The sequence below is a fragment of the Mus pahari genome, chromosome 15, assembly GCF_900095145.1.
Source record: "Mus pahari chromosome 15, PAHARI_EIJ_v1.1, whole genome shotgun sequence".
Classification (NCBI taxonomy): Eukaryota; Metazoa; Chordata; class Mammalia; order Rodentia; family Muridae; genus Mus; species Mus pahari.
Window position 1 is genome coordinate 5,605,927 of NC_034604.1, and position 13,542 is coordinate 5,619,468.

At 39.8% G+C, this 13,542-nt stretch overlaps 1 protein-coding gene across 1 annotated transcript in view; it reads right to left on the minus strand.

Annotated features, from left to right (window-relative positions):
- Nucleotides 1-13,542, minus strand: part of Ccny (cyclin Y) — a 137,921-nt gene that overhangs the window by 40,484 nt on the left and 83,895 nt on the right. The window contains exon 4 of the mRNA XM_021214507.2: nucleotides 1,081-1,181. Coding sequence (XP_021070166.1) covers nucleotides 1,081-1,181 — 101 coding nt within the window. The remainder of the gene's footprint in view (nucleotides 1-1,080; nucleotides 1,182-13,542) is intronic.

A 13,542-nucleotide genomic window follows, 5' to 3' on the forward strand; every position in this document is an offset into this window, starting at 1 on the left:
AAAAGAAAGAAAGAAAGAAAGAAAGAAAGAAAGAAAGAAAGAAAGAAAGAAAGAAAGAAAGAAAGAAAGAAAGAAAGAAAGAAAGAAAGCTGTGACCCAAAGCCTCCCTCTCCTTCCCTCGAAGCCCATTTTAAGACAAGGACCTGAGGCCCCTGGTTAGGCCATCCCACTCTAGGCATTAATTAGCTCAAGTCCCTATCTGGGACTGGGGGGGTATCATTTCATTTACTAGTCAAAATACTATTGGCACTGTGCAGAAATAGCTTCAATCACAAATGAAAGGGCAAAATTGCACATGTATACACACAAACCAATGGGCATACTTTTAGGTCATCAATATTTAAAATAAGGTGAAATGCTAGTCTCTCAATATATATGATAAACATGCCCAAGTATTCTAAATAACCCATCACTTTTAATAAACAATCTCCAAGTGTCAGTGACCCTCACACTCAATAAACAGCTTGGCGCCAGTGACATTCAGAAGTCTGGACACTCTGGGGCCACAGTGAACACATCTGAAGAAATGGCTCAAAGGTTACAAGCACAGGCTACTCCTACACAGATGGCCCAGGGTTCAATTCCAAGCAGTCACATGGCAGCTCACAACACTCTGTAACTCCAGTCCCAGTGGACCCTAGGCCCTCTTCTAGCCTCCAAGGGCACATAATGCACAAACACACATGCAGGCAAAATACCCATAATACATAAAACAAAAATAACCTTTAAAAATTATCTTGCCAGACATTGTAGCCCATGCTTTTAATCCCAGAACTTAGGAGACAGAGGAAGGAAGATCTGTGAGTTCAAGGCTAGCCTGGTCTATAGGTAGTTCCAGGATAGCCAAAACTAGAGAGACCTTCTAAAAAAAAAAAAGCCACTCAAAAATTCATTCTGTTCTATTTCTCACATTTGGGTGTATTTTTAAGCTCAGGACTAAGCCAAGAAACGTTTTCTCAGATATAACAATAGAAAAAAAAATTAAAAAAAAAAAAAAAAAAAAAAAAAAAAAAAAAAAACCACCACAAAAACAAACAACCCTCTCAAACTCAAAAACAAAGAAGTAGTCTGCATACCCACCATTTGATGGTATACTTGAGGTTTGGCTGACTGACTGTGCTGTCATCTAGGAAGATGGTGGAGCAGGAGCTGTATTTCCTCGATGTCTGCCCTGGAGGATGCTAGAAAACAAGATGATCATAGTTACACAAGACTTAAAGTTCCACCAAGCAGCCATTGCCATCTAGTGTTTGTGAATCTGATACAAGCTGGAGTCATTTAGAAGGAAGGAATCTCAGCTGAGGAAGTGCCCCTAGCAGACTGGTCTATGGGAATGTATGAGTTTGGGCATTTTCTTAGTTAGTGTCAGTGTGGGAGGATCCAGCAAACTGCAGGGCTACCCCTGAGTTGTTGGTCCTGGGCGCTAGAAGAAAGCACACCAAGTACACCACGAGGAGCAAGTCTGTAAGTAGTGTTTCTCCATGGCCTCTGGTTCCTGCGCTGAATTTCCTACAGAGAGATTATGATTGGGACATTTAAGCAAGCTAAAATAAACCCTTTCCTCCCCAAACTGCTTTTGGTCATGGTATTTTATCACATTAATAGAAACCCTAATCAAGATACAACACTGCCCCTTTATCTGAGATCAGACACAAAGGAAACATGTCTTAGCAAGAGCTCTGCCACAACTGCTAACAGAGCAGAACACTGGGTCACACTGGAATGTATCTTGTTCTTCCATGCTAAGGTGCTATCTCCCCTAGTACCCATCTTCTTTATGGGGATCACAGGAAGACTGCAGCATGCAGTGGACTAAGGTGGCTTCTTTTTATGCATTAAAATTAAGTTGAGAATCCACTGTAACCATTTCTCAAGCCCTGATCAATTAAAAACCTCTTGGCTAATACGCTTAAATTCACACAAATGTATAAATAGAAGTACTTCTTCTCATAACATTTATAAATGTTAAGTACGTCACCCCCAGTCAGCCTTCTCTATTAAGACACACTGCTCTCTGAAGCGGAAGCCTGGGCTTTTGTAGGAATGGCCTTTAGGCAGCAGGTGCCCTATGATTGTCATTTTTTAGTAACTGCACAAGTTCCGGTTCTATGTACAACTTAAGCAAGGCCAGCTTCTGATAGGCAACATGAACTTTACAGCCATAACAGCCACCTGAATGCTAAGGAGACATTTGTCAAATGCTTGGGAAACAGGGTTAGTAGACTTCCGTCTGGGTAATTCTGGGTTAGAATGGAAAAAAAAAAATCAAACCATGCAAACAAATCTCATTATTGACTGATACATTTTGGCAGGCAGATGTCACTTTCAGCTACAAAAACCAAATTCTTTATACATCACAGAATCACCTGTCTTATTTGTCTACTTTCAGCAAAACTCCTGGGATACAAAGTACCTGACCTAAGGCCCAGATGTCTGCTCAGCATGTTCACATCTGCTTCTTATCTGTAGGTTTCCTCTGAAGTGAAACTATAAACATCTGCAACCCAAGAGAGGCATGAAAAAACTGCAAAACCCACAAACTTCTCTTGCAAATACTTACTGGTTAGTATTTTAGGTGTCTGGTTCCATAAAACAGGACTAGAAGGCAGCACTAGTGGCACTACTGTGGAGTGCTCTGTGAGCAGCTGACAGGGCAGAAGCACCAGCCTCAGACCACCAGGTGATGCTCTGGAGCCTCCAGCTCAAGCTCACTCACTACTAGGTACTTGTGTGTGGAAGGAGTATGGAGAGAGCAAGTCAAGTTCAGTGAAGGATTTCAATATTAAGTTTATCATGGCATTTCAGGTTGATTGAATAACCAGGACCCCAGCATTTTCCTTACATTATCTTGGGATGCCATTTAAAGTAATGCTCTCATAGCAATGGCACTAAAATCAAGTAATATTAAGAAATATAGGGCAGACAGTCCCACGGACCCCAGAGGACTCTCCATGCCGCAGGCGCCATAGCATACCCAGGATCTTGGGATCACAGCTGAGTGGAACACAACATCTATTCCAAAACAATTGTGGTGGGCCTGTGCCAGCAGGAGCAGGGGCACAGGAAACCTGCCAGACCAGGGGCTCTGATCCCTTCCAGTCGGCGCCAGCTCCGGGCCACCTTGAGCATGAACTCAGCGGACAGTCCCATGGTCCCCAGAAGACTCTCCACTCCTCAGGCCCCCTAGCATGCCCAGGATCGTAGGGTCATGGGTGAGTGGAATGCAACATCTATTCTAAAACAATTGTGAGGGGCCTGAGAAAGCAGGAGCAAGGAAACAGGAGCCCTGCCTGACCAGCAGCTTGGGTTCCTTCTGGTCGGCGCTGGTCTACCGTGGTTTTGAACACAGCTGACAGTCCCACAGTACCCAAAAGAGATACCACTTCCAGGTGCTGTAACATGCCCAGGATCTTAGGATTCCAGGATCCCAGGATTCCAGGAGCTTGGTCACACCAGGATCTCACGGGGTCAGAGGAAGCTTGACTGCCAAGAACTCTGACACACCCAGAATCTCAGGTTCATAGGACCCCAGAATCACAGGATCACAGAGAAATCTGGACTCTGAGGAGTCCTGAATCAACTGGGATTACAGGAAGAAGAGGCTCCAATAAGATATATTGATGGCAGCAAGCACTTGAGATAATCAGATGGCAGGAGACAAGCTTAAGAACAGAAGCAACAGAAACCAAAGTTACTTGGCTTCATCAAAACCAGATTCTCCCACCACAGCAAGTCCTGATACACCATCGCACCAGAAAAAACAAGATATGGATCTAACGTGACTTCTCATGATGATGATAATAAGGGCTATAAGAAGGAGATAAATAACTCCTAAAAGAAATACAAGTGAACACATCCAATCAAATGAAAGAATAGAACAAAACCATCCAGGATATGAAAATGGAAGTAGAAACAATAAAGAAATCACAAAGGGAGACCATTCTGAAAATAGAAAACCTAGACAAGAAGTCAGGAACCATTGATACAAGCATAACCAATAGAATACAAGAGATAGAAGAGAGAATCTCAGGTGCAGAAGATACCATAGAAACATTGACACAACAATCAAAGAAAATGAGAAATGCAAAAAGATCTTAACACAAAACATCCAGGGAATCCAGGACACAATGAGAAGACCAAAACTAAGAATAATAGGTATAGATGAGAAGGAAGATTTCCAACTTAAAGGGCCAGTACATATCTTCAACAAAATTATATAAGGAACCGTCCGCAACCTAAAGAAGGAGATGCCCATGGACAAACAAGAAGCCTACAGAATTCCAAATAGTTTGACCAGAAAAGAAATTCCTCCCACCGCATAATAATCAAAATACTAAATGCACAAAACAAAGAAAGAATATTAAAATCAGTAAGGGAAAAAGGTCAAGTAACATATAAAGGCAGTCCTATCCAAATTACACTTGACTTCTCCCCAGAGACTATGAAAGACAGAAGATCCTGGGCAGATATAATATAGACCCTAAGAGAACACAAATACCAGCCCAGGCTACTATAAGCAGCAGAACTCTCAATTACTATAGATGGAGAAACTAAGGTATTCAATGACAAAACCAAATTTACACAATATCTTTAGGCAAATCCAGCCCTTCAAAAAATAAAGGGGAAATTTCAACACAATCAGGGAAACTAAGCTCAAGAAAAAGCAAGAAAATAATTTTTCAACAAACCTAAAGAAGATAGCCACATGAACAGAATTACAATGCTAACAACAAAAATACCAGGAAGCAACAATGACTTTTCCTTAATATCTCTTAATAGCAATGGACTCAATTCTCCAGTAAAAAAACACAGACTAACAGACTGGTTATGTAAACAGGACCCAACTTTTTGCTAAATACAGGAAAACCACCTCAGGGACAAAGACAGACACTACCTTAGTGTTAAAGGCTAGAAAACAATTTTCAAAGCAAATGGTCCCAAGAAACAAGCTGGAGTAGGCATTCTAATATCAAATAAAATCGACTTACAAACAAAGTTACCAAATAGATAAGGAGGGACACTTCTTATTCATTAAAGGTAAAATTTACCAAGGTGAACTCTCAATTCTGAACATCTATGCTCCAAATGCAAGGGCATCCACATTCATTAAAGAAACTATAGTAAAGTTCAAAGCACACATTGCACCTCACACAATAATAATGGAAGACTTCAACACCCCACTCTCATCAATGGACAGATCCTGGAAAAAGAAACTAAACAGAGACACAGTGAAACTAACAGAAGTTATGAAGCAAATGGATTTAACAGATATCCATAGAACATTTAATCCCAAAACAAAAGGATATACCTTCTTCACAGCATCTCATGGTACCTTTTCCAAAATTGAGCATATAATCGGTCACTAAATAGGCCTCAGCAGATACACAAATACTGAAATAATACCATGCAACTTATCAGATCACTGATGACTAAGGCTCATCTTCAATAACAACATAAGTAATAGAAAACCCACATACACATGGAAGCTGAACAACACTCTACTTGATGATAACTTGGTCAAGGATGAAATAAATAAAGAAATTTTTAGAGTTTAATGAAAATGAAGCCACAACATACCCAAACTTATGGGACACAATGANAGCAGTCCTAAGCAGAAAACTCAGTGCTGCCAAAAAGAAGCTGGAGGGAGCATACACCAGCAGCCTGACAGCACACCTTAAAGCTCTAGACTAAAAAGAAGGAAAATCACCCAAGAGGAGTAGACAGCAGGAAATAATCAAACTCAGGGCTGAAATCAACCAAGTAGAAACAAAAAGAACTATTCAACAAATCAACCAAACCAGGATCTGGTTCTTTGAGAAAATCAAAAAGATAGATAAACCCTTAGCCAGACTAACTAGAGGGCATAAGGACAGTATCCTAATTAACAAAATCAGAAATGAAAAGGGAGATATAAGAACAGAATCTGAGGAAATCCAAACAAACATCAGATCCTACTACAAAAGGCTATATTCAACAAAATTGGAAAACCTGGATAAACTGTATGATTTTCAAGACAGATACCAGGTACCAAAGTTATATCAGGATCAGATTAACAATCTAAACAGTCCCATTTCACCTAAAAATATAGAAGCTGTCATTAATAAATAGTCTCCCAACCAAATAAAGCCCAGGATTAGATGGGTTTAGTGCAAACCAATAGCCAACATCAAACTAAATGGAGAGAAACTGGAAGCCATCCCACTAAAATCAGGCACTAGAGAAGGCTGCCCACTCTCTCCCTACCTAATCAATATAGTACTTGAAGTCATAGCCAAAACAAGTAGACAATAAAAGAGGTCAAAGGGATACATATTGGAAAGGAAGAAGTCAAAATATCACTATTTGCAGATGATATGATAGTATATATAAGTGACCCCAAAAATTCCACCAGAGAACTCCTAAACCTGATAAACAACTTCAGTGCAGTAGCTGGATATAAAATTAACTCAAACAAATCAGTGGCCTTTCTCTACACAAAGGATAAACAGGCTGAGAAAGAAATTAAGGAAATAACACCATTTAAAATAGTAACAAATAATATAAAATACCTTGGTGTGACTCTAAATAAGAAAGTGAAATATCTATATGATAAGTACTTCAAGTCTCTGAAGAAAGAAATCAATGGAGATCTCAGAAGATAGAAAGATCTCCCATTCTCATGGATTGGCAGGATCCATGAGCATAAAAATGGCTACCTGCCAAAAGCAATCAATAGATTCAATGCAATCCCCATCAAAATTCCAACTCAATTCTTCACAGAGTTAGAAAGGGCAATTTGTAAATTCATCTGGAATAACAAAAATCCTAGGATAGCAAAAACTATTCTCAACAATAAAAGAACCTCTGGGGGAATCACCATCCCTGACCTCAAGCTGTACTACAAAGCAACTGTGATAAAAACTGCATGGTACTGGTACAGTGACAGACAGGTAGATCAATGGAACAGAATTGACCCAGAAGTGAACCCACACACCTATGGTCACTTGATCTTTGATGAAGGAGCTAAAACCATCCAGTGGAAGGAAGACAGCATCTTNAACAAATGGTGCTGGCTCAACTTGTGGTTAGCATGTAGAAGAATGCGAATTGATCCATTCCTATCTCCTTGTACAAAGCTCAAGTCTAAGAGGATCAAAGAACTCCACATAAAACCAGAGACACTAAAACTTATAGAGGAGAAAGTAGAGAAAAGCCTCGAAGATATGGGCACAGAGGAAAGATTCATGAACAGAACAGCAGTGGCCTGTGTTGTAAGATCAAGAATCAACAAATGGGACTTCATAAAATTGCAAAGCTTCTGTGAGGCAAAGGACACTGTCAATAAGACCAAAGGTAATCAACAGATTGGGAAAAGATCTTTACCAATCCTAAATTCAATAGGCGGCTAATATCCAATATGTACAAAGAACGCAAGAAGTTAGACACCAGAGAACCAAATAGCCCTATTAAAAAATGGAGTAAGAGCTAAACAAAGAATTCTCAACTGAGGAATACCAAATGGCTGAGAAGCACCTAAAAAAAAAAAAAAAAAGTTCAACATCCTTAGTCATCATGGAAATGTAAATCAAAACAACCCTGAGATTCCACCTCACACCAGTCAGAATGGCTAAGATAAAAAAAACTCAGGTGACAGCAGATGCTGGCAAGGTTGTGGAGAGAGAGGAACACTCATCCATTTTTGGTGAGACTGCAAACTGGTCCAACCACTCTGGAAATCAGTTTGGCGGTTGCTCAGAAAATTGGACATAGTACTACTGGAAGATCCAGCAATACCACTCCTGGGCATATACCCACAAGATGCTCCAACATGCAATAAGGACACATGCTCCACTATGCTCATAACAGCCTTATTTATAATACCCAGAAGCTGGACCAAACGCAGATGTCCCTCACTGGAGGAATGGATACAGAAAATGTGGTACATTTACACAATGGAGTACTTACTACTCAGCTATTAAAAACAATGAATTTATGAAATTCATTTTTTTATTTATTTATTATTATTTTCTTTATTTACATTTCAAATGCTATCCTGAAAGTTCCCTATACCCTCCCCCACCACCACCCTGTTTCCCTACCCACCCACTCTCACTACTTGGCCCTGGCCTTCCCCTGTGCTGGGTCATATAAAGTTTACAAGACCAAGGGGCCTCTCTTCCCAATGATGGCTGATTAGGCCATCTTCTGCTACATATGCAGCTAGAGACTCAAGCTCAGGGGGTACTAGTTAGTTCATATTGTTGTTGCACCTACAGGGTTGCAGCCCCCTTCAGTTCCTTGGGTACTTTCTCTAGCTCCTCCATTGGGGGCCCTGTGTTCCATCCAATAGCTGACTGTGAGCATCCACTTCTGTGTTTGCCAGGCACTGGCATAGCCTCACAAGAGGCCGCTATATCAGGGTCCCTTCAGCAGAATCTTGCTAGACAAATGGGATGGATCTGGAGGATGTCATCTTGAGTGACGTAATCAAATCACAAAAGAACACACGTGATATGCACTTACTAATAAGTGGATATTAACCTAGAAACTCAGAATCTTTCTTAGAAGTGGGAACAAAATAACCATGGAAGGAGTTACAGAGACAAAGTTTGGAGCAGAGACTGAAGGAATGACCATCCAGAGACTGCCCCACTTGGGGATCCATCCTATAAACAACCACCAAACCCAGATACTAAGCAGATTCCAACAAGAGCCTGCTGACAGGAGCCTGATATAGCTGTCTCCTGAGGGCCTCAGCCAGTGCCCGGCAAATACAGAAGTGGATGCCCACAGTCATCCATTGTACGGAGCACTAGGCCCCCAAAGAAGGAGCTAGAGAAAGTACCCAGGGAGCTGAAGGGGTCTGGAACCCCCATAGGAGGAACATCAATATGAACTAAACCAGTACCCCTAGAGCTCCTTAACAAACAAACAAAAAAACCACATTGTGGAACTTGTGGCTCTAGCTGTAAATGTAGCAGAGGATGGCCTATTCAGTCATCAATGGGAAGAGAGACCCTTGGTCCTGTGAAGGTTCTACGCCCCAATATAGAGGAATGCCAGGGCCAGGAAGAGGAGTGGGTGGGTTGGGAAGCAGGGGAAGATGGGAGGGAATAGGTGATTTTAAGAGGGGAAACTAGGAAAGGGGATAACATTTGAAATGTAAATAAAGAAAATGTCTAATAAAAAATTTAAAAAAGGAAATATAAGAAATGAAAAAAGCCTTGGTTATGACATCTGCAAGTTGCAAGTACAAACCTAGTGTTTCCACTAAATCAACAGATTCTGACATAAAAATTCAGCCATCAGTTACCATGCTAGTAAGTATTTTAGAGGTATGTTATAATATTAGTAATTCAAACAAAACAAAAAGACAACAGTATTTTACTTCTAGATGTTGTGGGGTTTCAACTCTTTCCTTACATAATTCCCTGAATATTAAACTGTGATACATAAAGTGCCAAAACTGTAGCTGTGGGGCACTGTGCTACACTGCAGCAAAGAATACAGCTTGACCACCCCCTTCATCTATCACTGAGTTTGTGGGTAAGAACATATGTGCCATGTATGCAAACCAAGGGGTCAAAGGTCAGCTTAATCTTTTACCAAGGCATCAATACTGGCCTGTAGGTGGCCCACCTCTGTATTATTACATTCCAAAACTTAGGGCTGAAATCCTTTCTAAGATAACAATTCCATTCCCAAACCAATGTTTTCTATAACTAGTCCCTCTACAATCAAATTTCAGCTTCAGTGTCTCATCAATATAGGTGCAAATGGCCTCAAGTCAGTAGCTGAAATTCTAAGAGTCAAGCTGTGTTTAACCTAAAATCTCATAGCACTAGCATGCTGAAAGCAGAAACCTATCAGGAGAGCTTTTGGGAGAGACTGTATTGAGCTATCCCTTTAAGAGCACAGCAGGAGGGTAGGAATACCAAGGACCAACACCTAACCACAATGCCACAACATGGACAGCTGTTTCTGATGGAACCAAAGAACTAATTGTGTTCACACCAGTCACAGGATACTCACTTGGACTTCATCAACATTTAAAATGCCATTCAGTATGCTAGATAGTTCTTAGCTTCAGCCATTCGTTTAATTATTTTTCTATGATTATGAAAACAAACAGACAGACAAACAGTATGCTTATACATGTGTGACAGAGACTCTTCTCGTCCTGCACACTGCATTCTGCTGGTAAAAAGATGGTCGTAAGAGGCATAGCAGACACGGGCTATAAACCACAACAATGACCAGCATAGTAAAACATATCCAAGGTTGCAACAGTGGTACTTTTATCTGGAAGGTAGCCAACAGCAACCTCACTGGATTGAAGGCCCATTCAAAAGGATAGAATTCATACTACAGCCTAATCAACTACCTGTGGATGGTGAGGCACTGAACCCTAAACTAGTATAATCTCCAACACCAGTCTAAATGTTTATCCTTATATCCACAGATACGTTTAACTCTTGTTGATCATCAAAGAAACTTGTTTTTGTAGCAGATGGGGACCATCATAGAAATTCACACCTGGTCAAAACTCAAAGAACTACTAAATGTGGGGTGTCCATCCCCAGTTGATACATTGCAACACACCCCTACACCCAAGGTTCAGGAAACATCATGGAAGATGCTCTGAGAAGAAAGACTATACATATACAAGTCAGGTGACCAGGTAATCTACTGAGAAATAGTTTTCTATATATGATGCAGAGCTGCACCCATGAAATCTTAACAATATAGCCACCTAAAGAAGACTTTGTACACCTAGCTGATATCCGAGGTAGAAGGGAGAACTCTCACAAGGTCCTACCCACAATAAAAAGCTCTATAGGCAGGCAATGGCTGCTCAATGAGAAAGTTGATCTTTTCCAGGGATGAGCTCCATGACAGGCTACCCAATCCCAAGTGGGCATTCCTAAACACACATACATATGAGCACACTAGATTTATCAGGTTGCATTTATATATAAGTGTGTTTCTCTCTGTGCCTCTCTTTGCCTCTTTATGCATGTGTGTGTGTGTGTGTGTGTGTGTGTGTGTGTGTGTGACAGACAGACAGACAGAGAATCAAAAGGACAAAGTTGAAGAGTAGTGGGGGGCGGGGAGAGAATATGATCCAAATACATGACCATGCATAAAAAGCTCAAGAATAGTAATAATATAAATGTTTAAAAAAATAAGAGGGACATAGTAAGTGTAACATGAGTCAGATAACTGCCGGTCTGCTAGGTTACTTTGAAGGAGCTCTTAGGTGAATTTACTTATCTGTGGGACAGTTAGAATAGTAGACCTGGCCTCATAAGGCCACTATGAGGTATGCGGGAGTTAATTTGGAAGTGTCAGGGGAGGAATAGTGTATAGAAGGCTCTGCTCCTTTGCATAGAACTATGTTTTTTAAAATGTTAGAAATGCCTTCAATGGGGGATATCTACGGACATTCTAGATCACAAAAGAAAATGCTCAAGACAGTATTTTACTTGAAAAGAGGCTTAATGGGACAGACAGCTGAGAATCCCAGTAACAGCTGTCTCAGTAACAAGATAATCTCCAACTAGTGGTATCTAGTAGAGGAGCCAGGCAAAAGACTATTCAGGAAGAATTAAAAGACTAATTCAGGAAGAATTATTTGCTCAGGATGGATTATTTCCAATGCAGTATGAGCATTTTTCTTTCAAAGAATGCATATTTTACAAAGTAAATTATGAATGTTAAAGAAGGTCACTGTAAAGCTAATGCTGAAACAAGTCAAGGTTTCTACACAATGCCCATAGTACAAAATAATTTACTATTTACACCAATGTTTGTTATTAGAATATAGGAAGGCTCTTGATTTTTTTTTAAACAGTAATTTTGTATACTACTACCCTGCTGAAAATGTTCATCTGCCTTAAGAATTTGATGATTGTCTTTAAGGTCTCCTGTGTATAAATTTCTACTTGTAAGTAGGGATACTCTTACTTTATTCTTTTCATTTCTTTCTCTTGTCTCATTGTTGTAGCTAAGATCTCAAGGACTGTGTTAAAACAAACAAAACCCTAGAGACAGTGGACACCTTTTATCTTGATCCTCATTTGAGTAGATATGCTTTGCTTTTCCCCATTTAGGCATAGATTCATGTATATGTTTATTTGTTTGTTTGTTTGTTTAAATAAATCATACTAAAATAATCTTTTCCCTTAGGGCTTTTATCATGAAGGATGTTAGGTTTTGTAAAACAACTCACCAACCAACCAACCCACCAACCAACCATTCTACAGCTACTGAGAGGACCATGAATCATCTCAAGTCCCCATTCCTGAATCTCTGGAATGAAGCCCACTTGATCAGGGTGTATTTTATGTGGTTTTGAATTCAGTTTCCAAGTATTTTACTAAGAATTATTGCACGTATATATCCATCAAGAAGACTGTACAATAACTTTCCATTTTGGATGCGTCGTCTGTGGTAAGGTATTGCTGAATTTGCAAAGAGAGCTTAGTAGCATTCCATCTTTTTTTTTTTTAACTTTGTAATTTTTCTCTCAACTTGAAACTTCTTCAAAGTCCAATTCCTTCATCCTATCTAAAATCTTTATATAACTTAAATTTTACCGAGTCTTTTTTAGCATTCCCCAAGAATACTATATTGATACCAAGCACACTAGCTGTCTGACAAATTTCTCCTCCAATAAGAATAAGTCTCTTAGAAGCAAAGTTCAGAATTTTAAAAACATCATATTCCAGACTGTTCCACTTCCTCTTTTACTTCCATAACTTGAGATACAGACTGACACTAGCAAAGATTCCATTTTTTAATGAATTCTTTTTTGATCATTCATAGCTCACAAGAAACAATCAATTCAGAGCTGTACTGCATTAAAAACAAAACAAAAACTACTGAAACCAGTGTTCTTAAAACGAGATGAACACAATATATGGCCACTTGGAAATCCTGTTCTTAATAATTACATAAAAAAAGTTTCCTGAATTATACTCAAATACTAAAACAATGCCATTAGCTATTAATACAGAACCTGGAAGACTAGAGCACACCGATGCATGAGCTGTACTACCCTGCCTACATGTATGTGCATCAGTCTCCATATCACCTTCCCTTCACTGCTTCCCATGAGTCAGATAGGACAGCCATCATGACCCAGTTGAGAAGCCAGGGAGTCTAATACTGCAAAAAGTTTTCAAGACTGCCACAGTAGCTCCAAAATTCTTTTGGCTCTAGGTCATAGTAGTAAAACATTATCGACACATGGATTTCTACTTGCATTATTTCCTTATGAAGTTTTTAGAACAATCATCTATCTCAACAGTGAGCCACCTCCTCTAAATTTTTTGAAGAGCATGACACTACAGAGTATTTCCTGGTTGGCTTCCTGGTTTCAAAACATATCTGCAGTGAAAAGAGCATGAAAAAGACCAGCCACTCCACCCCGGTCCTGTCTTGGAATGTCTTCTTCCCACCATCCCCAAACTTCATTAAATGACATAGAAAGATTCATATTCCATATGCTGTCAGTAGAAGGCAGGAGGTCATAGAAAAATAAAGCAAATTCAGTTT